This window comes from Podarcis pityusensis (assembly GCF_964106645.2).
Source record: "Podarcis pityusensis genome assembly, chromosome: 15".
Lineage (NCBI taxonomy): Eukaryota > Metazoa > Chordata > Lepidosauria > Squamata > Lacertidae > Podarcis > Podarcis pityusensis.
The window spans coordinates 42,868,740-42,894,773 of NC_138040.1; the positions used below are offsets into that span (position 1 = coordinate 42,868,740).

At 43.9% G+C, this 26,034-nt stretch overlaps 2 protein-coding genes across 8 annotated transcripts in view; one reads left to right on the forward strand and one right to left on the reverse strand.

Moving 5' to 3' along the window:
* The window catches only part of LOC308463804 (tumor necrosis factor receptor superfamily member 10B-like), a 28,050-nt gene extending 11,208 nt beyond the window's left edge, over positions 1-16,842 (forward strand). The window contains exons 4-10 of the mRNA XM_080982538.1: positions 1,149-1,263; positions 3,351-3,457; positions 3,756-3,854; positions 6,043-6,083; positions 7,215-7,382; positions 7,993-8,056; positions 11,850-16,842. Coding sequence (XP_080838664.1) covers positions 1,149-1,263; positions 3,351-3,457; positions 3,756-3,854; positions 6,043-6,083; positions 7,215-7,382; positions 7,993-8,056; positions 11,850-12,142 — 887 coding nt within the window. The 3' untranslated portion in view covers positions 12,143-16,842. The remainder of the gene's footprint in view (positions 1-1,148; positions 1,264-3,350; positions 3,458-3,755; positions 3,855-6,042; positions 6,084-7,214; positions 7,383-7,992; positions 8,057-11,849) is intronic.
* A 526-nt stretch (positions 16,843-17,368) lies between these two features.
* Positions 17,369-26,034, reverse strand: part of RHOBTB2 (Rho related BTB domain containing 2) — a 52,162-nt gene continuing 43,496 nt past the window's right edge. For all 7 annotated transcript variants that reach the window (XM_080982430.1, XM_080982428.1, XM_080982431.1 and 4 more), the window contains 6 exons: positions 24,845-25,857; positions 22,949-23,067; positions 21,070-21,220; positions 19,889-19,977; positions 19,124-19,229; positions 17,369-18,645 (listed from right to left, as the gene is read on the reverse strand). In XM_080982430.1, coding sequence (XP_080838556.1) covers positions 18,413-18,645; positions 19,124-19,229; positions 19,889-19,977; positions 21,070-21,220; positions 22,949-23,067; positions 24,845-25,857 — 1,711 coding nt within the window. In that variant the 3' untranslated portion in view covers positions 17,369-18,412. The remainder of the gene's footprint in view (positions 18,646-19,123; positions 19,230-19,888; positions 19,978-21,069; positions 21,221-22,948; positions 23,068-24,844; positions 25,858-26,034) is intronic.

Consider the following 26,034-nt stretch of genomic DNA (forward strand, 5'->3'; position numbering starts at 1 on the left):
CCCTGCCAGATAAATCTGGAAACATCTCTTGCTATTGTTTGTAGTGTCCCGCTCTTCTGACTATGGGTATTGTTTGAAATAAGAATAGCATTCTTGGCAATACATTTCCATTACTGAAATTCTTCCCCATAGTGATAAATTCATCCTTCCCCAAACATCCATATTTTTCTTTATTTCTTTCCAGGTTGTCACATAATACAAAGCCATTGGCAAATGCTTTTAGCTTGTATGCTTTGCACCCAACTGTTATACCTTTTGTTTGTTCATCAGATTCTTTAATACTAAAATAAATTAATGATGACAGGGGTCTTGTCCCTTTTGTAATTTTACATTTTTCTGATACTACATTATTCACTATCAACATTGCCTGCTGGTCTGTATAAATTGCATCAATTCCCTTTAGAAATAAATTTCCAAAATTCATTATCTCCATAGTTCTTTTCATAAAGGTCCATGACAATGCTGTCAAAGGCCTTCTCTGCATCCACAAACATCAAGGCTGCTTGCTTTTCATTCCTCACATCCAGATATTCTATTATATCAGTTACATTTCTTATATTATTCTTCATCTGTCGGCCAGGAAGAAAGCGAGATTGAGCTTGATGAATTAACTCTTTAACACCAGTTTCAAACAATTTGCCATTATAATAATCATTATTAAGCAGAGAAATCGGCCTATAATTTTTAACTGAGAGCAGGTCTGTGTCTTGTTTTGAAAGTAATGTTATATACACCTCTTTCCATGAATCTGGTATTTTTCCTGTATTTAATATTTCATTCATTACATCCTTCAGCGGTTGTATCAAAAAGTCTTGTTAATTTTTTAGAATACTTTGCTGATAAACCATCTTGCCTTTAATTTATTACAATTCCAGAGCAGATTTCTGAGATCCACCAGATACTTCCCACATGTTTTCAAGGTTCTTCACAGTAATAATGCCTGCTGGAAGCTTGCTTTTCTTTTTCTTTTATGAAAGCTGAGTGTGTTTTTGTTGTTACTGAAAAATCTCACTTCATGCATCGCTCCACTTGCATCAAAGCAACTACTATGATGCTGTAATCAATCTGGCACATTTCACCAATTCTCCCAGGATTCCTTGTTCTGGAGAAAAGGTGATCCACTTACTTGAGTTCCATTGTCTTTCCAGATGAGGTGGTGCTTCAGCCATGCACCACAACCAGTGATACCCAGTGTGCTTGTAAGAGCGGCACCTTCTGCTCCCCTAGCCTTCCATGTGAAACATGCCATACATGCACAACCAGGTAAAGGCATTAAGATAAGCAAATGGAACCCAGTTACTCTTGCCACAACCTGATTATTAGCCTGTGGCAGCACAAGGGCCGACTTTTTTACTGGTGGTACCAGTATTGTAGAATGACCTCCCTGCTGAAATATGGAAGACCCTATCAGTACAGTGGTGCCCCGCAAGACGAATGCCTCGCAAGACGGAAAACCCGCTAGACGAAAGGGTTTTCCGTTTTGGAGGTGCTTCGCAAAACGAATTTCCTATGTGCTTGCTTCGCAAGACGAAAATGTCTTGCGAGTTCCTGCAGGGTTTTTTTCCTCCCCCCCCCTTTTTCCCAAGCTGCTAAACCGCTTATCAGCTGATGGCTAAGCCGCTTATCAGCTGATCTTTAAGCCGCTTAACAGCTGATGCTAAGCCGCTTATCAACTGATCTTTAAGCCGCTTAACAGCTGATGTTAAGCCACTTATCAGCTGATCTTTAAGCCGCTTAACAGCTGATGCTAAGCCGCTTATCAGCTGATCTTTAAGCCGCTTAACAGCTGATGCTAAGCCGCTTATCAGCTGATCTTTAAGCCGCTTAACAGCTGATACTAAGCCGCTTATCAGCTAATACTGTAGCGCTAAGCGCTAAACCTCTAATGGGCTTGCTTCGCAAGACGAAAAAATCCGCAAGACGAAGAGACTCGCGGAACGGATTCTTTTCGTCTTGCGAGGCACCACTGTATTGGCATCCTGGCTCTTGGCTCTTGGCAGCATGCCTGTTCAGGCAAGGATTTGCTTGAACTTTTCTTTAATTGTTACAATAAAAGTAGCCAGTTAAAAATGTATTTTTAAATTGTGAATGTTTTAATACTTTGAGAGGATTGTTTACTTATGGATTTTAATTGTATGGATTTTATACTTGTAAACTGCATGGGACCCATTTTGTCATATAAATTATTTCATAGAAATGCCTCCTAACCCTAAAACAAAGCTTAGGCTGCCATCCTGTACTCACTTCCCTGGGAGTAAGCTCCATTAAACACAGATAGGCTTACTTGAGGGGCAGACATGTATACAACAGTACTATAAGTTGAGATTTTATTTGTGAGCATGATGGTACCTAAGACTGTCTCTTCAGGATGCAGGCTAGAAGTTACCTGCTCGAATCCTTTCTTTACTCCCACGTTGGGTAGGGAGGGGTCCCTTTTATACTGAAACCTAGCCTTTCAAGATGAAGGCATGACTATAATTATATAATACTATATAATACTATCACAGGGCATTATAGATGATTCCAAACCTATAGACTACCTCATCCACATTTTGAAATAATGCAGTCCTGGGAGAGCTAAACAATGACTGAAGGCAGATTATTATTTATTATGTATTTACTACATTTTTTTAGGGACACGGGTGGTGCTGTGGGTTAAACCACAGAGCCTAGGACTTGCTGATCAGAAGGTCGGCGGTTCGAATCCCCGTGACGGGGTGAGCTCCCGTTGCTCAGTCCCTGCTCCTGCCAACCTAGCAGTTCAAAAGCACGCCAATCTGCAAGTAGATAAATAGGTACCGCTCCGGCGGGAAGGTAAACGGCAATTCCGTGCGCTGCTCTGGTTCGCCAGAAGTGGCTTCGTCATGCTGGCCACATGACCCGGAAGCTGTACGCAGGCTCCCTTGGCCAGTAAAGCGAGATGAGCACTGCAACCCCAGAGTCTGTCACGACTGGACCTAATGGTCAGGGGTCCCTTTACCTTTACCTTACATTTATTTATATCCTATCCTCTTTCCCTAAATTGTCCAGGGTGACATAGATTAGGTACACCTTCCTAAATATGCATCCTCTACAGGGCTAAAATTGAGCTGCCCATCACCAGGCAGCAGGGTGCAAAAAAGTAGAACTATCATAACAGCAAAGGACAACCTCATTGCAAGATTCAAAAGTCCAGTGACTGTTTCAGTTTGATTCTTGGTTGCTGCATGAAAACATCCCTAATTTGTCCACCCACATGATTATTTTGAAACTGTTTCCATCTCTAAGGGAAGCACCTGAAATTCCAGCTTCCTTTAAGTCAAGAAAATGTTTAGTTCCATCTACACTGGTTTTCCTCTTTTGCCTGGCAGGTGTCCTGATGGAGAAACGATGGTTCAGCCTTGTACCCCTGAAAGTGACATGCAGTGTGTAAAGGCCCCAGGTCCTGCTGATGCAACCTCTCAAACTCCTGCAGCAGGTAAGACTAGTAGATTCTGTATGTGTGTGCAGAGTTAATGCAGTAGGCAGTATTCTGTTTAGCCAAGGATTTTCAAACAGAACAAGCGGGACTTGCAACCAAACTTTAGTGTAGAATATTGTTCAGGTTTCCAGGCAGCCCTTTCCCATTCCATATCTTCCCCACTAGCTTTCTGCCTATTTCCTCCCACTGAGTGTATATAGTCCTTGTTTCAGCTATTTTGGGTTTCCCACATAAAATCCAAATTATCACTTTGTACTGTATATGTAACGGAACTTGCTGTTTTTATTCTCTTGAGGTTCCAGTGGACATATACTTTTGATTTTGGGTATTCTGGCTTGTGTCGCTCTGGTTGTTGTTGCTGTTGCTGTTGGAATTTGCAAGTGCCGTACTAAAGGTAAGAAATCTTTCTGGCCTCCTTTATGGGTGAGGTTGCAAATGGGCATGGAAAGCATAGAAAGACCAGGGCATTGTATATTGTGCTGCTAAATGGGGATTTTGTGGCCATCCATCCAGATTGCCAACATGGTCCATATCTGCTGGCTTGAGAGCAGTACATGTGAAAAGGATCTAGGAGTCTTGGTTGACCACAAACTTGACATGAGCCAACAGTGTGACGCGGCAGCTAAAAAAGCCAATGCAATTCTGGGCTGCATCAATAGGAGTATAGCATCTAGATCAAGGGAAGTAATAGTGCCACTGTATTCTGCTCTGGTCAGACCTCACCTGGAGTACTGTGTCCAGTTCTGGGCACCACAGTTCAAGGAGGACACTGACAAACTGGAACGTGTCCAGAGGAGGGCAACAAAAATGGCCAAAGGCCTGGAAACGATGCCTTATGAGGAACGGCTAAGGGAGCTGGGCATGTTTAGCCTGGAGAAGAGGAGGTTAAGGGGTGATATGATAGCCATGTTCAAATATATAAAAGGATGTCACATAGAGGAGGGAGAAAGGTTGTTTTCTGCTGCTCCAGAGAAGCGGACACGGAGCAATGGATCCAAACTACAAGAAAGAAGATTCCACCTAAACATTAGGAAGAACTTCCTGACAGTAAGAGCTGTTCGACAGTGGAATTTGCTGCCAAGGAGTGTGGTGGAGTCTCCTCCTTTGGAGGTCTTTAAGCAGAGGCTTGACAACCATATGTCAGGAGTGCTCTGATGGTGTTTCCTGCTTGGCAGGGGGTTGGACTCGATGGCTCTTGTGGTCTCTTCCAACTCTATGATTCTATGATTCTATCCTTTTTCTGTGTCCTAAGATGAGGGTTTCCGAGTCTCCTCTAAACTGAAAAGAACTAGAATTCTTCACCTAGTCAATCTGAATTAAATCCATATCTGCCTAATTCTACAGGTTTTGCCCCCCACCCCATTAATTTGCTTTTCTAGACATGCAATGGAGAGAAGGGACAATAAAGCCTGCCCTGCCAACAACTGAAAATCATACCCAGCCATTGCTTGGGCGCATGAGATTTCTGCACACATAGCTGGGGGGGGGGGGGATTCTGTTGCATCAAAGTTGAGATTATCCACATGCTGATAATACTATTTCTGTTGGAGTTATGAATAGCTCAGAATCCACTAATGTGGATCAAAGGAACAAAAGTTGCCATGGAAACAACAAATTGATCTTGCATTTATGGAATTCACCTTTTTTATCTTGAGGGTCAATAACAGTTGTTGATGTCAGTATTATGTTACTGTCTCCCTGTTCTCTTCCAGGCCCAATTTAAGTTGCTCATATGATTTACACACCTTATTTTCTGCTCCCCCACCCACCCATTTGTGTCCCGCCACAATCCCCAGGACCTCCTTCCACCTTTATCTTAGTGATATCACTGCGGCATCAGGTTTGGTGATCATGGCACAAAGGTTTTTTGGTGGCTAACTGCAAGATCTTCAACTTGGAACCTGATCACCTTTCTCAATGTTGCTGGCAGACAATACTCATCCTATGCCCATGTATTTGGGAAGTATTTGGATATTCCTGACTTGCTCAGGTGAAACAGAGGGCAAGAGATCAAGTCTTTTCTCCACACCCTGATGACAGTGGTGATGGACAGACTACAATAACCATTTGCCCCAGCTAACATGGCCATTGGTGAGGAAGAATGGGAGCTGTAACCCAACAAACACTTGAAAGGCATGAGTTTGGGTAGGATTTATTTGCAGTAATAATCCTCCGGCCAAGGGAGAAATGCGAAGTTGTGCTTATTGTTTTGGTCATTGACAGAAGTGCAAAGCCTGCCCTTGACTTCCTGCATCTCTTTTGCCATGAGCAGTTCCAGGGCAGCCAGGAGGTGGCCAGGGGCTGGCTTCTCACCACTGCCTCACTGATTAACATGCTTCCCCCATTGTGTGTGGTGTAGGGATTCAGGAGGTCTGGCCACTGTAGTCCTGGGTTTTCCCTTTTGAAATGTAAGGCCTGAAGCTGATGGGGAAACTTCTGGTCTTGGCTAGTCATTTTAATGGATGAATGTCGGGGCAAGCCAAGGCCGGGTCAGGACCCTACAGATGGAAGCTTGCTAAAATATTAAGCAGTACATAAATGCTTCTAAATAAATAGTAATGGCATCCTATTTTCTCTTACAGACAGCAGAAAAGGATCTGTAACAAGTGTGTGGGACTCCAAGGTGAGGCCTGCTTCCTTCTTTAGAGAGGGTAAAATCATTAGGGATAAGTGGATTTTTTTTTATTTTTTTGTTGTTGCAAGATTATGACATCTTTAAAAAGTTACACGGGAAGCTGTTTTTATACCAAGTTTAGACCTCTGTTCTTCCTAGCTCAGTATTGTGTACACTGACTGGCAGTCGCTCTCCAGGGTATCTGGGTGGGATCTTCCTGGAGATATCTGGGTGTTGAACTTGGGACCTTTGGCATACAAACCAAGTCCCCTACCATAAAGGTATGCCCCTTCCCCTATTTCACAATATTAGTTATAACATTGCGACTTCACTATTGCATTACTGCACAAAAATACCAGGATTCCTTTCTCAGTTGGAAGGCCTTATTGTTTTTATTTTTTACTATTACTTCATTTTCAAAGAGGCAGAACAGGGAACCTAAGTCCCACTTCTAGCTCACAAAATTCCAGAAAGATTTCCTCCCACAGAATATAGTGGATTGCATAATTTTGATTTTAAGCCATTAAATCTATTCAGTATAGCAGAATGTCAAAATCTGGGTGTGAATCCCTCCTCTCCAAATTGTGTATCCAGACTAAATGGTCATGTGTAAATTTAGTGACATTTCTTTGTGTATTGTAGAAATAGCACTTTGGTTTCTATCAAGTTGGAGTGCCTCATTCCTCAAAACATAACTTGCTTTTTTAGAAGGGGGCATTCCTATTCACAGCAGTCCTTCTTATAAAATTGTAAAATTATTTATTGTTTATTGAAAATATATACTGCCCTATACCTGCAGGTCTCAGGGCAGTTCATATTTTGGATCCATAGAAAAGACATGTACTGGAACAAGAATTTCCCCTTAAATCAAGGGTGATAAATCTGTGGCCCTTCAGTTGTGACTGAACTGCCAATTCCCGTCAGCCCTGGCCAACGTGGCCCATTAGGGATAGATTAGACTGAAAGCCTATGCAAACATAATCAATAATACATTTCATTTAACTTGGTGGGACAGGATTCTGATAGATATGACTTGTAAAGGTGGTAGGTTGGGTATCTTTTTTAAAAAAGGCAAAATCTACCCATGGAGAGGCAATTAACATTTTGGTGGACTAAAATTGCATTGCGTTTTATTGCAAGATTTTCCGAAGACTGCGGCGAAAATGTACTCGTAGACCACAGGAAGTAGAGGTCTTGTGGGATGTACAGGTTAACCAGAGGATCCAATCATCTTCACTTGAACATGTCAATTCCAATGCAAGAGAGTCTGAAACCACACCTCTGCAAACAACTGGCTCTTCAGAGGAGGTAAGCAGGATGAAAAAGCACAAGGTATTGCCTGTTAGCCAAGTCACATAAATAACTCAAAGTTCAGAGAGAAGACAAATCTGGTAACACTTTATTGAGGAAAGATGAACAAAAACAGTATAATTTGAGAAAGGAACAGAGGTATTTCTTATTTCAGACCTTGTACAGATCAGAGACATTCAACCCAACTTACACTCTCAGAACTAATCAGCCAATCAGTGCATGTGCTACCTCAGCAAGCATCTTGCCACTCTACTTGGTTGCTAAGCAACACCCCCCCAGCTTGCTTACTTACTGATAACAGAATTAACCCTGAAGTTGTACCCAGAATGATCTCTGCTATTACACTTCTAGCATTACCTGTCTTGGGATGCCTCTAAAGCTCCTTGGAACAAAGGAGGCTGGTGCACAGTGCTAATTCAGACTGCAAAGAGGCTGGTGGATATCTCTTGCCTATCAGCCAGCAGCTGAAAAGAATATTCTCTATCTAAAGCTTGTTTCATTTAGAGATAGAAAGCAACTTTACCTACAGCTGGAATATCCTTTCAGTACTCTTCCATCAATCATTTTAGTAATACGTTTGGTTTGTTTCTGTTCTGACCCATTGCAGGTTCAGGTCTCTACAGAGCAGAGAAGGTATCTGGTTCCTGCAAATGGGAAGGATCAAATGACTGGTAAATGTCCTTACATTCTTAGCCTGCACAGTCATTTAAAATATATTGCTAAATCAGGGGTCTCCAAGCTTTTTTGGACCAATAGACCCACTGAAGTTAATGGACCTAACTCAATCATGTTCATTAATTTCATTGAGTCTACTCTGAGTAAAACATGGTTGAATACCACCCTAAATATAACTTCCTTAGTTCAGATAGCATTTTCAGTGCAGGAAGAAAGAAATATGAGTGCTTGAATAACGGAATAGTGGGAACCAGTGCTGCTGATTTACCTTATGCCAAGTCCCCTCCTTGCACTCAGCTCTCACCTGTAGCTCCTAGAAGCTGTCAGCATGTGGCAGCTGCCACACCCTGGGAATGACCTCGACTGGCTGGCTAAACCAGGTGAGGGTTCCTTCTGTGAACGTCCCCTGCATGTGAAGACAGGCTCCAGCGGATTGAGCAGACGAGACCAATAGTGGGCCCAAGAGTCAAGAAGGCGGTTTCTGCTGTAGAGGGGAGTGAAGGGCAGATGGGGCTTGTCAACCTGGGAAGGTAGTCCGTTTAGGAGAAGGAAGATTCTGATCCTAAACCTCTGCTGTCTTGTGGGAGATCTTGGGGAGAAGAGAAGGCTAAGCATTAAACCCTACAAAATCCAGAGTGGAGTCCCTAAGGCAGTTGGATGGCACCTTGTATGTCTCCTTCCAGCCAAGCTGCTGCCAAATGTCTTGCTCTGCTTTCCTTTGGACCACATTAGCAAGGCCCAGAAGGTCTTGTCTTCTGGGCAGTCCAGGACTTCCATACAAATGGCCCAGGCTTGTGCCCCTGGGAGGTCACTTTGGTGCTGCTAACAGTGGTTTGACTTCACCCCTGGAGGTGCAGTCCATTGTCTCTCAAGGTAGATGGATGCCAACAACAGCTGTCTCAAACCATTGATCTGTCTAACAGTAACAGCCTGCATGGTATGTTCCACATGTCGGTGGACTACAACTCCCTTCATCTCTGCCCATTGGCAATACTAGCTGGGACTGATGAGAATTGGAGTTCAACAACATCTAGAGGGCACCATGTTGGCAACCCCTGAACTACAGCAGCCAGCAGCATCTTTCCAGAGATCCAGGCACTTCCATCCCAGCCCTACCTGAGGATGCCAGGGACTAAACCTGGGAATATCTGCATGCAAAACATGCTTCACCAGGCAGCTGCAGCCCTTTCCTTTTTTTTTTTTTTTTTTAAATGATATTTATTAAGATTTTCAAAAATACGGAAAGTAAAGATTAAAGTACATTCAAAGCCTTATTTTCAAACATCCACTTTCCGGGACTCCCCCCTTCCCCCACCCCTACCGTATTCCCCTTTCATATTGTTGGCTCCACAAGCTCTCAGTTCTAATTGAAACTTAATTTGTTTAGACCATTATTCGAATTTAAAATTTATACACTCCTCATCAATACCCTTGATAAAAGACAAAAATTCTCTCCCCAGGGCCCACCCCATTTTCATTCCACAATTTCCCTTTTTTTTAATAATAAAGACACCCCACACAGTAGAAATATAAAAAATAAGAAATAAAAAGTATAATAGATGGAAAAAAAGCTCATTCAGAAGAAAAAGTTGACAAGCCTTTGGATTTTAGTTCTCCCCCCCCCTGTCCCCGGTTTAATTTCCCCCTGACCACCAAACCATGTTATCTGCCTGGAATTCTTAAAGTCCATAAATCACCTATTTCCCCCAATTCCTTGCTGGCTTTTTCTTTTTATAATTATTTTTTAAAACATTTAACTTCAAATCTTTAATAAAACTCCCCCCTTTGTTCTTTCCAAGTTGTAGTCCAGTTTCCTCTTGTTCCGCTGCTGAAACGTTCTAATTCAGAAGCTTAGTAACTCTACAGGGATTATTATTATTCAGGAACGAAAACTTGCGTTCAGTCCCTTCCTTTCTTCAATAGAAAATTCTATTGTCTCCTTTAGCTAAACACCCTGTAGACAAAATATTATTTCCGTTTTGCAGCTTTCCCAGAAGATAACCAGTCCTGTAAAATTCCAATGGTATTTTTCCACTTGCGACCATCTTTGTAATGTCCCAAAACTCCTCTAGGGGGATTGTTGTAACTTTGTTTTCTCTAGTCCAAAAGTCCGATTGTTATCCATAATTTCGCCATTTTGTATCCAAGTTTTAACGAGTTATAGCAAATTGTAACAAATTTAACCAGGAAAGTTCGCATAATAAAATCCTCTCTGCTTTCCGACTTTGACAGCTACTTTGACAGCTGTCAAAATCTCCGACTCTTTTCACCAGGCTCTCTCTTCAATCACCCCGGTTCCCAGGGGGGGGGGGTTACGTTTCTTCTCCCTCGATTCTTCCTCCAGCACAGTTCTTATAGTTCCCCATCGTGGAATTCTTAGTTTTAATCAGCAATACACATCTTTTTGGACCTTGGTTTCCCCGTCCTTGTTTTGGAAGGTTTACAATAGGGGAGGGGACTGACTTCCTTTTTGGATCCCCCCCCGCTCGTGTCCAATCCGAAAAAAAAATTCTTTTTTTTTTTCTCCTTTTAAACCCGGTTTCCAAATTACTCACGGGTTGTTGTTAAGAAGTCCGAATTTTCAATGGAAGAAGTCAGCGCTCTCCGCCGGATGGCATGCGGCTGCGCTCGGCAGGGATAGCAGAGGACTCAAAGCACCACGCTTCTCCCCGGCACCCGATCCGTAGCCTTTAAAAAGGCTCCTTCACGAGTCGGGAGGGCGCTAGCGGTGCCAGCCGAGTCTCCATGTCCACGGCCTCCGTGGCCGTGGTTTTTAAGGGTCCCCGCATCGCCGGTGCGGTAGGACCCAGCCCCTGCCGAGCAGGCTCCCTCCGGAGCTCGGAGGGAGTCCGCCATTCGGCGATGGCGCCAACCCGGAAGTCTTAGCTGCAGCCCTTTCCATAGACAGAGAATAACTGGCACAAGATCCCAGGGACAGAGAACAACATCTAAATGGTTCTTTGTCAGTTTGGCATAGAATTGATTCTGCCCTGTCAGACTATAAATAGAAATTAAGCATCCAGGAATGTTAGGAGTTTACACAAAGACCTAAAGTAGCTGAATGAGACCAAACAGTTCCCCAATTTTTGAAAATAAGACAAGGGATTGGGGATTGGGTTACAAGTTTGTACCCCCAAAACACATACACATTTACGTGTGTTGGTATACAGCAGAATCACTAGAACACCATAAATGCTTGGCAGAACTAACATTTTCAGCAGGTGGCAAGATATCAGGACTTTGGCCGCTTACATGATTTTATTGGGAACATTGTTCCAGGCTAGTGGTGCCACTATACTGGGGCACGAAAAGTGTGCAGGACATTGTATGCAGTGAATTTTCTTTTGCAACCAATCTTTTGGACCTTAATTTGGAGGGTATTTAAGTGTGTATGTGGCCTTCTCTTCTGATCATCATGTGGGTTCAGTTGGATCTGTGTGTGCATGTGTGCGTGCACACACAGTAAAGTTGTTTGTAGTTTACTCCTTTTATCATTGATTCTAATGTTCCCCCCCCCAATAAGGTGCATTGAGCCGCTTTTGACTAATAAGTGATGGTGATGATGCTAGATTCCAGTTCATCTTCTGAAATTCACAAGTCATTACACGCACATTTCCAATTTACCTTCCCAGAACTAATAAGGGTTAAGCAACTTGTGTTTTTAGTTCATTGTTACCTTAAAGGAGAAGCCCACAGGGAAACTAAACTTTGAGCTTGGTGCCATAGCATTCTGTCTTTTGTCAAACTCCTGTAGACACAAAGCTCCTGATTTTTTTCCTTTCCTTCCAGCTTTGCGCCTGTCTTTCGACATCTTTATTAAAGAGGTTCCCTTGAAGGACTGGAAGAGATTCATGAGGGCCCTCGGGTTGCTGGATAACGATATAGATGCTATTGCTTTGATGCATGTCGGAGATATGAAAGAGCAGCACTTCCAGATGCTACGGACCTGGCACGACATGAATGGGAAGGGGGCGTCTTTGGACTCTTTGCTGGAGGCGCTCTGTAACATGGACCTCAAAGGCATTGAGGATAAAATAAGAGCTGCCCTGATTACCCAGGGCCTGTATGTCCTTGAAGAGTGACTTCGATAGTCATGCGAAGCTTCCTCCTTGCAAGCTGTTCTTGTGAAGCCTCTCTAAAAACAGTTGGCTTAGGGTTTTCAGCCTGGAGGAGAGTGTTATTCTTCTTTAAAGCTATATACAGTTTACTTGTGAAAAGACTCTGGGTGGGAGTTGATCATGGTGTGGATTTGCCAAGCGTACCTTCCTCTTAGCACGTTTCTCCCTTGTGTCCTGAGTTCAAGTGTCTTCAAAGCCCATGGTATGACATTTGGTAAAGGCTGTTCTCCAACTGGAGCACTCGCAGACCAGTGTTTCCCAGTTGTCAGTGTTTATACTACATTTTTTAGATTTGCCTTGAGACAGTCTTTAAACCTCCATTTTTAAGTTCGGAATAGAGTAGTTGCTTTGGAAGACGATCAGGCATCCGCACAACATGACCAGTCCAACAAAGCTGATGTTGAAGAATCATCGCTTTGATACTCATGATCTTTGTTTCTTCCAGTACACTGATATTGGTTCACCTGTCTTCCCAAGTGATGTGTAAAAATTTTTGGAGACACCGTCGATGGAACCTTTTGAGGAGTCGGAGATGGCGTTTATAAGTGGTCCATGTTTCAGAAGCATACAGTAAAGTTGGAAGTACAGTAGCTTTGTAAACAAGCATTTTGGTTTTCCTGCGAATGTCCCGGTCCTCAAACACTCAGCCCTTCAGTTGGGAGAAAGCCGCACTCGCAGAGCTCAGGCAATGCCGGATTTCGGCATCAATGTTGGCCCTTGTGGAAAGAACTGCCTAGGTAGAAGTCTGAAGACCAGCATGAGGCTGCCTTTGCTGCTCCCCTACTTCGTCAGCCATGCAGTGTTTCCACCTGAGGGGAAAGTCTGTGTGTGTTTTAGAGAGGGACAAGGGATGAATTTCTCTTGTTGATCATGGATGTTGACAAGCTCATGGATCCAGGTGCTTGCCACCAAACTACATTGTTATCTCACTTGGTGCGCAGGCTGCAGTTTAAAACATCCTGCCAAACTGAGTCTTTTCAATGAACATTGTGGCTCCCATTTCTTTTTATTATAAAATGGGTACCCAGTATGCCTTTTGTATTTGCTGTGAATGGTTTCTGGTGCTGCTAAAGTCTACTTTGACCAATGTCTTCAGGAGGTGTGGATGTAAAATGTTGTTTGCCATCAAATCTCATTGCTACATGTCTGAAAGACTTTCCCCCCAAGAATATGAACAATTCTCCATCTTGAAACAATGCCAGCCCCGGTATAAACATTTAGCAAATTGCAGAATCCAGCTTTTCTGGGCACAGAATTCTCATTTCTGTTATGCAGATTGAGTACTTCCACAAACATTTTTCAAAGGGGTAGCTGTTGCAGCAAAAATATGTCTTGTGGTGCATTAAAAGCTAACAAATGTTATAGCTTACGGCTCTGTGGACTATAATTCATGGTTCATCTGATGAAGTGGGCTGCAGTACACTGAAGCTTATGCAGAATTATTCTGCTTCCCCCCAGAAAGTTGGTTTTGCTACTCATGGGAGAGGACAATAATCTATGGGTGATATCCATTGCTCGTCCCAACTGCAAGAACAAGAAACGTTCTTGAAAGCCTCAGGAAATTTGATTCTGTAACCAGTACTTTAGTTCAAGACTTTGCTGAAAGTCCATAGGAATCACAACCTGCACTCAGCTAGTCTTTTTAGAAGCCATTGTTTTTTATACACTTTGGAGGTATCCAGGAACCTCTTTTGTTTGGTATCAAATGATTTTTCTGCCTCCAGTTTACAATGTAACAATGGTTTGTGTTAAATAGTGTCTTTGTGCAGACACAGTCCCTGTACAAGGTGTGAAGCATTTTTAGGTAAGTTGTTAATGTATTTATACTTTTTAAATGTATGTTGTGTGTCAAACATTTGTGTGGGTTGTTTTTTTTTGTTGTTTTTTTTTTACATTAGGAGGACAGGTTGCTTTCCTGTACCTGAAGTTCCTCCTGTGGTCATTCTTGCAGTCACCTGCACTGGGTGCTGCACCTTTGCAGCTCATTGTTCAGCTGGAATCGCGCAGGGAGCCTTTTTCAGTCCATGGGCTGCATGCCTTCATGGCTAACCTGGGAGTCACTTTCTAGTGATGGGCAGGGCCCAAGAGAAAAAGTGGACACATCTATAAAAGGAGACATTCCAGCCATGCAAAAAACACAGGGTTTCTATTATTCTCAATCTCCCAGTGCTCACTTCTATCGGGTGGGCCCCACAACTTCCCTTGCGGGTGGGTGGGGGGAAGCTATTAAACTTTATCCAGATTTGCACACCACAAAACTGGCTATCTATTAACAGCGATAATGAGATAATCAAGTGCTGCATTATTGATGTGGCATTATTGGTCACAGCTGCTGGGAAAATCAGGCACGTGTTTTGTTAACGATTTTGAACAAGTTATGTGTGCAGTAAATACAATGACTGTGGTTTTTATTTGTGAATGCTGCCACAGAGTTTTCTTTTGTAAATTATTGATTTGTGGCATGAATGGATGTGAGGTTTGCCAAGGCCTGTGGCTATTAACTAATAAAATGTATTATACTTCATGAGTCAACATGCCATAATTGGTCCACTCACATGTGAACAACTATTTAGAAAAGGGGTGGGACACCTTTGACCTCCAGATGGTGTTGGACTATAATTCCCAGAATCCCTGATCATTGACCATGCTGGCTGGGGCTGATGGCAGCTGGAGTCCACCAACCACACCTGGAAAGCAACAGGTTCTCCCCAGACCATGATGTTGATTCTGTTCCTGGGGCCTCTGCCCATCTGCTTTCTCATCCCCACCTGCTTCCAGCTGTAGAAAGTTATGAATAAGGCAGAACCCTGTATGTGTTACCATGAAGTAAAACTAGATATTGAGTAGCTGTAAGTCGATGACTGTTTTTTATAGTAGGTTGAACACTATGATACCTCATTTTTTAGTTTTCCGTTCTCTCACTTTGCCTTGCTATTTTGACACACTGGAGAGCCAGTGTGATGTACTAGTGTTGTAACCTCTGCCTAACCTGCTTTTTGCAGGTTATTGTTTTGAGGTGTGTGTGCAAAATGAACTTGCTCCTGGAAGGAAGTAAGGAACTAGTTATGCATTAACTCAATTGGTCCAAAATGGCCCAGTAATGATCTGTGCCAGTTGCTATGAAGGTATTGTGACTGGCTCCTTCTACAGTATTATACACTTTAAACGTCATAGCTTCCCCAAAAGAATCCTGGAAACTATAAGGGTGCTGAGAGTTGTTAGAGCTGCAATTCTCAGTTTCCAGGGAAGGGGGATTGATTGTTACAGTACTCTAGGTGCTAGATCTCTTCAGCAGTGTATTGTTCCAGGTTTCCAAGTCTCAAAGAGGGTGTCACAGACTGGAATGGTTGGGGTACAGGAAAAAGGAAGAACAGAAATGATAGAATCTGAGAAACTTCCCTACAACAAAAGACTGAAATGTCAGCTGCTTTTTAATTTCGGGCCAGATGACAAAAGAGGCACATGATTAAAGATTGTCCCTATCTATTTTGTAAACTACTTTGAGGTTTTATTACAAGCAGGCGGTATATAAATTTTGTGAAAAACAAAATAGATGATGTGCAAAAAGTGGAATGAGATTCTTCCCTCAAAGTAGAACTTTGACCATCAAGCAAAAATACCTTTGTACATCACGTTGATGGAATTTGCTTGCACAAGGACATGCTGCTGGCTTTGAGTATTGTTTAATGCTTTTTCCAAGTGCTGTACAGACACTTAACGACAAGGCTATCCTTGCCCTCGGGCTTTACAGTGAGATTAGACAAATTCATGGAGGAAGGTAGCTTGGCTTGTTGAATGCTCTCTTGCTGCTGAGATTTCTGTGTGCAGTGCCTCCATATTTTTGGACGAATGGCTAAGGAAAAATACTCTTTAAGTACTGTAGATCCTACTGCATTTAATGCCACCTGTTCTTAGGTAAGTGGGCATAGTCCCTTGGCCTGTTTGAACTACCTGACCGCAGAAGCTGATGGGAAGGAGTGAATTGTGGCAAATATGCAGAAAGCGTCTATGTAGAAGTGTGCTATGGTTCTTTTGCACATAGCACTGTTTTGGAGAAACATGTATTAAGGGGAAGAAGGGACATCATTGCAGAAGCATTTGAAAGTGTTTGGTATATAGCTACTTTGCTGAGTGTGGCTTAAGCATGCACAGACTGGAAACTGGCATGCTTCCAGCAGTTCAAGCATGCGCAAGTAGGTGACCCATCTTATCCACCCAACTTGGGTAAGGCAGAGAGACAGAGACTGGTTAAGCTTTAGTGAACAGGTGAGTCCTTTGACCTGGGTTTAGCTGTTCCAAATGCAACGCTATGCCATACTTACCTATGGGTTAATGGAACAAGCAGAATATGCTTGATAAATTATGTAGCCTGTTTGGCAAAAATTACTTGAAGTTTGTATTTATTTCTAGATATGGTATATTAATGTCTTTATATTCAGGTGTTCTGTTTTTAGTGATTTTATTCTTTTGATACTACAGATTGAAAAAGCCAAGTTTGATATGCGAATATATAAAATAACTTAGTGCTTTGCCCTTGCCATTTCTTACTGTTGGAAGTCAAAAACAACTTATTTGAAGGCAGAAGCTTTTTACCTTGTTTATGAAGCTATGTCAAGTGTCCGAACTGGAGCTGTACAAAGCAATTAAACGATTTTTAAAAATGGTATACATTGTCTTGCAGTCTGTACACATATTCTCAAGGTAGATTTCATGTACGCCTAGGCTTGGGTCTCAGGTGACACTTTGAAGGCAGCAACCAGGGTCAGTGGGGCTGAGCCAGACCTAGGTGGGAGACTGCTTGGGAGAAAAGCAGGATTCTCCAGGATATGGTGAATCAGTGATATGAAATATTTTCAAACTTCCTTTTACAATTTAAATAAAGCTTGTCAACTGTCAGGAGTTTGTAACAGTTTTGGTCATGAATCGGAGCCCATACTATTCAGCTAGGTCTCTGTCTACTTTTGGGGGTGGGACGGGACCTCGGGGCCAAGTGTGGCTTTCCAACTGTCCCTTGGGTCTGCCCCCAGACACACACCCTCCTCGAAAGTATGCCTCTTCCCTGCCTGGACGGAGGACCAGGCTACTGTACAATGATAGAATTTACATAATCGCTCCACCCACTTTCACAGCACCAGAGGTTTCCCAGAAAGGAGATCCTTCACTCCAAATCAGAGACGGAGGCCACAAGCATCTTTTCAAAATACCATTTATTACAACACAACCTTGCACACTAAAATCCAAGTTGGTGTATTGGTTTGCTTCATTAAAAACGGTGTCAACTGCTGGAGTTTCCAATTCTTTCAGAAGCGGCACATTCCCAAACATCGTGGCCAGCACAGGCCAGGATGGAAGAGACTCCCTCGCCAACTTTCTTAACTTGCTCTCATTGGGCTAGCCAACCTGGTAACTTGTAGTGTGCAAGCAATGAGAGAAAGAAAGAAAACAGCATCTTTCCAGCCACAGCAGGCATGTTCTGTGTTCTAGGACTTTTTTCCTGTTGCAATTCAGTCTCAGTGCAGAGCTGAAGCATCTGTTGGTCTATGCCTCCTCTAGCAGGGCCTGCCTCTCATGAGGAGGGTCCACAGCTGTTTGATGCTCCCAGGATCTGTGCCTTGCTGCTAGCAAACATCCTAGAGCTAGGCCCCAGGGGTGGACGTGCAACAGAAAAATGATCACCTTGTCATGAAAAGAAGCCCAGAAAAAAAATTCTGGGGCACAGCGCCTGTCTTCAGCAGCTTGAAATGACATGGTGCAGAGGGGCGGACAGTGTGAGGCACCCCATAATTTCTTTTTTGCAAAGGTGCGGGAACTCTCATTAAATCAATGAAGAACTGCTGCATTTTCCTTGTAGCAGATTTTCAAAGTAAACCTCTTGCATTCCTGTAAACATGAGGTGTGTCCTGTTAGATGAGTGAGCCCCCTTCTAAAGAAAACTGGCTCGCCTGCCATTCCACCCAGGCAACCTCCAACGGCTGTGCGCCAACACTGGCTGAGCAAGGACTGGGACCCTATGGAGAGAGCTCTGGGTGAAGATGTAGGATGCTCCAGACCCTGAGCTCCACCTGCACAGGTTCTTGCTAACCTCCCAGGGACATTCATGCTTGTTTTCTCCACTGAGGGTTTTAGCTGGTGGTGTCCTCTCTAAGCCTGTCAAGCCAGATGTTGGTCAGGGTGGCAGGCTCCCTTCTCTCAAGAGAGACAGAGGAGTGTGTGTGTGTAGGGGCAGTGCATCTCTCAGACCACAGCAGAGGAGGAGGAGGAAGATGAAGATGAAGCTGTGGCTGCTGATGAGGAAGGTGACTGGGCAGGGGAGGAGGCATTCCAGAAGAGCCACCTCCTCTTAGGCTGCCGTTTCTGATGGAGGTAGTCTTCCTTCTCACGCTCCTTCCTGGCCCTCTGATAGTGGTCCTCCTCCTTCAGGTACCAAACTGGGGGCCACCGATGCTTCTCAAAATAGTCCTGGTTCTCTGCAATGGGAGGAAGGAAGGAACTTTAAAAGCCTGCTAGTACAGTTAAAAAAGTAAAGTCAGAATTGCAAACATGCAGCTGAAGTTTATGGGAAAAGCAATCTGGGGAGACATGGATGGTTTGCAAAGCTCTGAACTGTCAATGTGCAATTTATTTGAAGCAAAACTAGATGGCATCAGCCATTGACCTGAAAGGGTTAGAACAGCTTTCAGTGGAAGAGAGGCGCAGACAGGAGCCAACCCTGAGGATCAGCAACTGCAGTGAGGAATCCTACTAGAAGGAATGGGATGGGAACAGGCCTCATGTGTTCTAAACCATTTTTAAGGGTTTTTCTGAGATTACAAGGGTTACAAATTGGCTCTAAGCTGAAACTGATACTCTTGTGCATGTTTAAGAAACGGCTATAAAAATCTTATTTGTTGCTTTTCTTCATGGACACCCAAGGCAATGCACAACTCATAATTCTTCCATGCTGACCTGCTGACATTGCTTTCATCTCTCGAGGAAATTTGCGGCAGATGTTGTTGTAGTTGGTGCAGATATGATGGAGGCACCAGTCGGCTAGCTGGTAGGCACCATGGAACTGTGGGAGGGGGGAAATAAGATATTGACATGAGTCACAGCACAACACCACAGGGTAATTTAGCCAGTACTGCTAAGGAAATGACTGGGGCTACCAACAGTGCAATCCTGTTCAGAATGGGTAGGGAACCTTCAGCATATGGGCCAATCTTGGCCCACCAGAGGGTCCAGCTTGACCCACAAGAACATTTCCCCCAAAACACACCTACCACTGGTAACGTCCGCTGATGGGCAGAAGGGCAGGATTTAATCTTGCACTGGCTGTGTGCCCTGTTCCCAACAGGGAACAGGATCACACAGCCAAGGCAGTGGAATTTAATCCCTATTCATCAGTTGATCTCACTTCTTTCCTTAGTGGGAGGTGCGTGCGTGGGGGGACTCCCACACCTGCCACTGCTACTCCTACCCTCTTGCTTAAAGGAAAAGCTGAGCTGCTTCAAAGAGCAAATGCTCTTTGAAGCAGGGGGGTGGGGGTGGACCCTGCCCACCTGTCAGTCATGTGACGTGTAACTGACAGGTGAGTCCCTGGTGGCAATCTGCCAGATTTGGCCCCTTGAGCCAACTGCTGTACAAGATGACTGGGAAGCAAGTCTCAGAGTTCAATGTGACTGATCTCAAGGGATCACTACGGATTCACTATGACCAAGCCGTTTATTATACCTGAGCCAGCTCCAGGAACACAAGGACGTCACCATCAATATCCACTAACATCTGAGTTGCTTCCATCAGACCAGACACCGTGAACTGTTCTGTAAAAACACACACATACAATAAGGTCAGAGTGCATCAGTGTGACCTCCTGACTAATAGGGCAGAATAGGTAAAGACCAATCTTTTTCTTTCAGTTTTTAAGCAAGGAAGAAACTGGATTCTAAGTTTTCTAACACAGCTGTGGGGTTATTGCTGTGGAGTTCGTTTGTTTGTTTTTAAATTACCCAGTTTGAGAAGAAATCCATATTCACTTTGTATTTGTTGAGACAAAACTGAATCCTGTTCTAACAAGCACATGGGCCTGCTTTTCTACATGAATTTTTTTTTCTACATAAAATAAAATAGGCAACTCCAGAGGAAAGCAATCCTGTGGACAGTAGTGAATTGCTTATGTATTTGGTGCCACAGTATGTCAATAAATGCTAAGTGGGTTTGGACTCACCCTTGATGTGCTCCACAACAACATCATCAGAGCTCAGCATCTGCAGCCCACCACTCCACTGAATAAGACACAGACCCCTTCAGGGTCAGGTAGGGCCTGCCATTTTTTAAAAATGTTTTTGTTTTTGTTTTAAACCTTGCAAGTAAACGTCGAGCTTCTCAATCAAGGGGAGAGGTTCTAGGTCAGCCCACTCTACTTTTGTTTAAAAAGGAAACTTTTTAAACTGTGGAGCATTCACAAATGTGACACTCCACTCCTCTCTTAAGCAGAACAGTTCATTCTCCCAGCTCAGCCTCTCCTCATTCTGGGGCCTGAGAGAGGGCAGAAGAGGGGCACAGTGCGCCACCTGCCGGCCAGACCAAGATAAGCAGTGGGTCAGCCAGAAAGTCACACCCTTGTTGTCTATCTCCATGTAAGCATGCTTTGAACACTGCCTCAAACCCTATCATGGCTTGCCTCAAACCCTATCATCCCATCAGTGCCTTCAGGGAAGGTTCTCCATATCATACAATGACACCTAACGACATCACCGCTTCCTAAGCTAATGCCACTCCAAAAGGTGAGGAGAAGGATCAAAGCACAGTACTTTCACGCTGTTAAGCAGAAGGCATAAGCTCCTTCATTGCCCCATATTATGCCTGATCACAGCTATGAAGTCAGAACTGTGCCTGCAGCTCCCCAGTATTACCTGTCAGTGCAACTAGGTGTGGCAGACACAGGCGGTTGGCAAGAATGATAAGCTTCATGTAATCAAGGTCTGATGTGGAACAAAACTGCCCCGTGTACAGGTACTCCAGCACTGCCCTCATGCAACTCTTGCTGGTGTAAGGTAAAACCACCTGTAAGAGCAAGGACATGCACACAAGACATGCACACAAGAGGGGTTAATTTCACAACATACTGAGATACAGAAAAACTGCATACAACAACTCTTCACTTCTATTTGCCCTTTTATTCAACCCAATGGTTGAGGGCAGGGAGTCCAGCCTGTGTACCACCTCATTTGCTCTGGCTAATGAGGGGAATTATAGAGTGTTCAGGCAGCCTAGCACTTAATAGACTAGAGTGGATCATGTGATATTGCTTGAGCCCTATAAAAGCTTGCCCTGAGAATAGGCTACTGGGTTTCCCCCCTACTCACTGGGATGGATTGTTGTTGCTTTCACAATAGAGATAGGGAACCTGCAGCTTTCCAGGTGCCCCTGGACTACAACTCCCATCATACTAGCCCACTGGCAATGCTGATTGCAGCTGATAGAATTTTGAGTCCAACAACATCTAGAGGGCTACAGACTCCTCATCTCTTCTCTGCAGGATCTTCTTATACTTTTAGGTCAGAATGGAGCCTGTCCAGAAGACACTCACATCACTCTGAAAGCAGCCACAGTCAGTTCCTACCATATCTTTTGGTTGAGCCCCAAGAGGGACAAGACATTGAAACTGCAGAGTTTGTGATCATTTTACTTCCTCAATAATATACAGCAGGGCATCAGGAAGTTGCATATTTTTCACACACATCAGCATACCTAGTAAGGTACTAGCTCCTTCTCTGCATCTGGTTTACAATGTTTACATCCTGGTGAAAAAGATACATGGGCACCACCATTCCCAGGTTACCAAATTTATGTGTTTTTGCAAATGGGTGTGAATTTGCCATATGAAAATGCAATAGGCAAATCATGGTCCTAAAAGTCCCTTTGTATGTTGTTTCAAGGTTGACATAACATAGGTAGTCTTGCACAGATTGTCTGCCGTTTGCAACGGTTTCAGAAGGGAAAGGACCTTTCCAAAGTGCTGACCACACTGCTGGCCAAGGACATTTTCTTTCTGAAGTTGGAAAATTCAAGCAGTATTTCTCCTCCTCGCTCATTAAAATGGGACATAATCTGCATAGCTTCCATTTATTTTCATGGAGCTTGTATAAAAGGACTTCTTGGTGGGTCCTGGCTGTTTCCCACTCTGCCACCTTTACTGGCACCTAAAATCTATTGCTTGAAATGGCCACCTCATCATAGGGTTGGCTTTCAATACAATGCCCCCCTGCTTGAAGCATGCTCAAATTGTGGGAGAAAAGGTAGAAGGCCCTCAGTAAAAACTATAAGTCTTGACTCCTTTTAGCCAAACTGTGTCCCCAAAGCCTTCTAAAAACCACAAAAGGTCAGGAAGCTGGATACCCTGTAATCTGAGCACTGCCCCCAGTCCATCCCTTATTACTGTATAAAACATATAGCATCTTCCCCTCCAAGCCCCACATAATGGGACTTGCCCTAAAACCCTTCCCTACCATCTCCCCTTTTCTTCCCTTTCGCCTGGATGCTGAGAGTACTGTGTAAAAAGCAAAACGCAGGCTCTACTCCCTCCCAAACCCCAGGGATCTTAGCTCAGCAGCTGAAAGAAATGAAAACATTTGCTCATCAAAAGATCTGCTCAGGTGTAGTGTTGACAAAAAACTGAAGTTGCACACAGTATGAAATGGGGTCCAAGTATTAGTTGGAGCTATGTCTAAGTTGAAAAACTAGAGAGATGATAATTCAGTCTGGAGCTTTTCATGCTCATGGTGGCCTCACCTCTTGGGTTGAGCTCTCCACAAACGGACCCCCAAACATAGCAGCCATCCAGTCACAACTGGAGATTAGCAAGGGCTTGTGGGCACTGATAGCACCATCATCCAGCATAAAGGTGACATCTGCAAACAAGGAAAGAAACATAAGCAAATGTTTTTATGTTTGTGACAACTGTGCTTTACCATCACATAGTAACAGGGAGTTGTAGCTAACTTGAGTTCTACTCAGAGTAGGCCCAACCTAAGCTAGTCATGGCCATTAACTTCAATGGATCTACTCCGAATAGGACTAGCACCGTATACAACTCAGAGAAAACTAATGAGATACTACAGGCTAGAAGATGTCACTTCCACAAGAACATATCCCCCCCCCCCAAAAAAAAAATACTGAAGGAATAAAGTCACCTACAGCAATTTCCCCCATCTACAAAGTAATTGTGCAGATTAGCTTTGAGCTGTGAGTTTTGGGTTTCTATATCTATTTGATCTTTTTCTGGGAGCTATTATTTGGGGCTACAATCATTAACATTCAATGAAATTTCCATATCATGCCCTAATTTAGCTATGCAGCAAAGCTCATCTACAACCTCAATGGCTAGCAAGTTGTGCCAAAGCTAGCCAAAACCAACAGCACAATCCTAAACACATTTACTAGGAAGTTATCACATGAAACAATAATGAGATATTTGAGTAAACATGTTGAGAATTGCTCTGTAAATATGATGCAAAGGCTTCTAAGGCTTAAAAAGGCAATTCAGGCATCCCACAAACAGGAACTGGGTGAGGCATAGGATAATGATGATATTTCACATAATCCAGAAATGGTCAGGACAGGAGGGAATGAATCTTCCTGGCCTTTGTGTTTATTCTACAGCAGAGGTGAGGAACCTGTGGCCCTCCAGATGTTGATGAACTACAGCTCCCATAATCCCTTATTACTGGTCATGCTGGTGAGAGTTGGAGCTCAACAACATCTGGAGGACTATAGGTCCCCCACCCCTGATCTACAGGATTAATCAGAAGGGAAATTTCATTGAATGTTAGTGATTGTAGCCCAAATAATAGCACCCGTAACAACCACCAGGCCTTCATAGCAACATAACTATATGGATGACAGGATGAGCAGGAAACTGGACAATGCAACAGAATTTTCTGCACTATGACTGGCAAGCAAAAATACAATTAAATTGGCTCCTGCACAGGAAACAGCAAGGAGCCCTGAGTAATGGAACAGACAACCATCTGGTGGCGAAAGCAGCCTTCGTATTTATGCAGAAGAGCTATATGAGGGCCAGCTCATATATTCAGCAGAACCAAGGGCCAAAGCTTGTTTAGACATTACCACTTTAAAGTGTGTGTGTATCTGCTCTCCAGTCTAAAAATAAAAAAGAGCTCGTGTTTATTCAAAACAGAGAAGAAAGACCTAATAATAATTTAATAATAATTTTAATAATACTAATAATAATTTTATTATTTATATTGGGTTTCCCCTAGTCATTTTCCCTATGTTTTTTTCTATTAAGTAGGATTCATTTAGATGGATGAGCTTAGAAAAAGCTAATGCTATTCAAAAAACGAACCATCTTCTTTCTGACATAGTATTTACCACATGCAAGGAGTTTGATTACATGGCAGAACACTAAAAAAAAACCCAACTTGGACATCCAGAAACATTGAAGTAGTGCAATCAAAAATTCTACTAATTCATTCTTCCTAACGAAGGTGGCTCCTAAAGGGCTTCCAAAGCAACACTTAAGCCAGGGTGAGAACAATGTCCTGTCCCACCCTGTTTCTTTAGCTCATTACCCAAATTCATCTCAGCCCCCCGCATCCTGGAAATCAAACGACATTGGTCCCAATAGCCATGTCCCACAAGGCTACCCAGTGCTCTAGAGCGTACCAGAAAAAGTCCCCTTGGCCAGACACTCCTTAACCCGGTTGGTTCTCCTGACGTGGAAGGCTTTGGTGATCTCCTGGTTCATGAATGCCTCATTGTTCAGGATGTTGGCCACCATCATCCTGAGGTCAAAGACTTCTAGCAGCTCAGCAATGTGGGCAATATGCATCAGGTCCCTCTCGTTCTCGTCCAGCTCCCCTGTGTACAGATATTTGAGCACAGCCCTGAAGGGCCCCAGTTGGATAGAAGGGTCCATCTTCACCACCACCATAAGTCGGGGCTTGTATGTCATGGGGTCATCCGCCATCTCCTCCTGGATGCTGACAAAGGCACGGCTCCAAGAGGAGAGGATCCGCCCCCGTTTTAGCCCTCGCTCCCCATAGTTCTTGCCCCGCAATATCCCATCGCTGGTGGAGGCTCTAAGGCACGGTTTTTGCTGGCCAGAGCCAGCTTCCTCAGCACTCTCACAGATATCAAAACTAGCAGCTCTCAGGAGGAATTCCCGGCCGTGGTGATGCCTCTCCTCCTGATGGAGGGTCCGCTCAGCAACACCAGCCCCGGTGCCGCTTCCTGTCATCCCCTGCTGGCTCTCCTCACTCAGGTCCATCAAGAACAAGTCGTAGAACTTAGAGGAGGAGGTGGAGAGGTAGATCTTATGCGCGTAGATTTTGATTCTCTCTTGCAACACCAGGATGACATCCGCACACAAGGGGTCCTCCAGCAGGTTGGCTGGACGCTCCTCATTGTTGGAAGGAGGGTCAGGAACAATGATGATGGGTGGGGGTGGCTTGGGGGGCAAGAAAGGGGCCTGGAGCAACGGCCTCTGGACATTACGCAGGTGAGACTTCCAGAACTGGAGATGCCGGCGGGAGATGAGGGCAGCTCGAATGGCATTGTCGAAGACATCCTTAATGCCAAATTGGGCTACTACGCTGGTCTCATAATAAGGGATCCCCAGCTCTTTGGCCACCTCTCGCCCCTTCTCTGGGGGGAGAATTTCATTTGGTTTGATCGGTCTGGAGAGAGAGAGGAAAAAAACCAGGAAGGGGAAAACTAGTTTTACATCTGCTCAGCAATCCAAGGCAAATGACAGAGGTAAGTCAGCCTAAGGTAGAAAAGTGGCAATTCACAAGGAGAAAACTATCAGGTGTGGATCCTCATTATCTGGCTGTACCTGCCTCTACTGCCTTTCC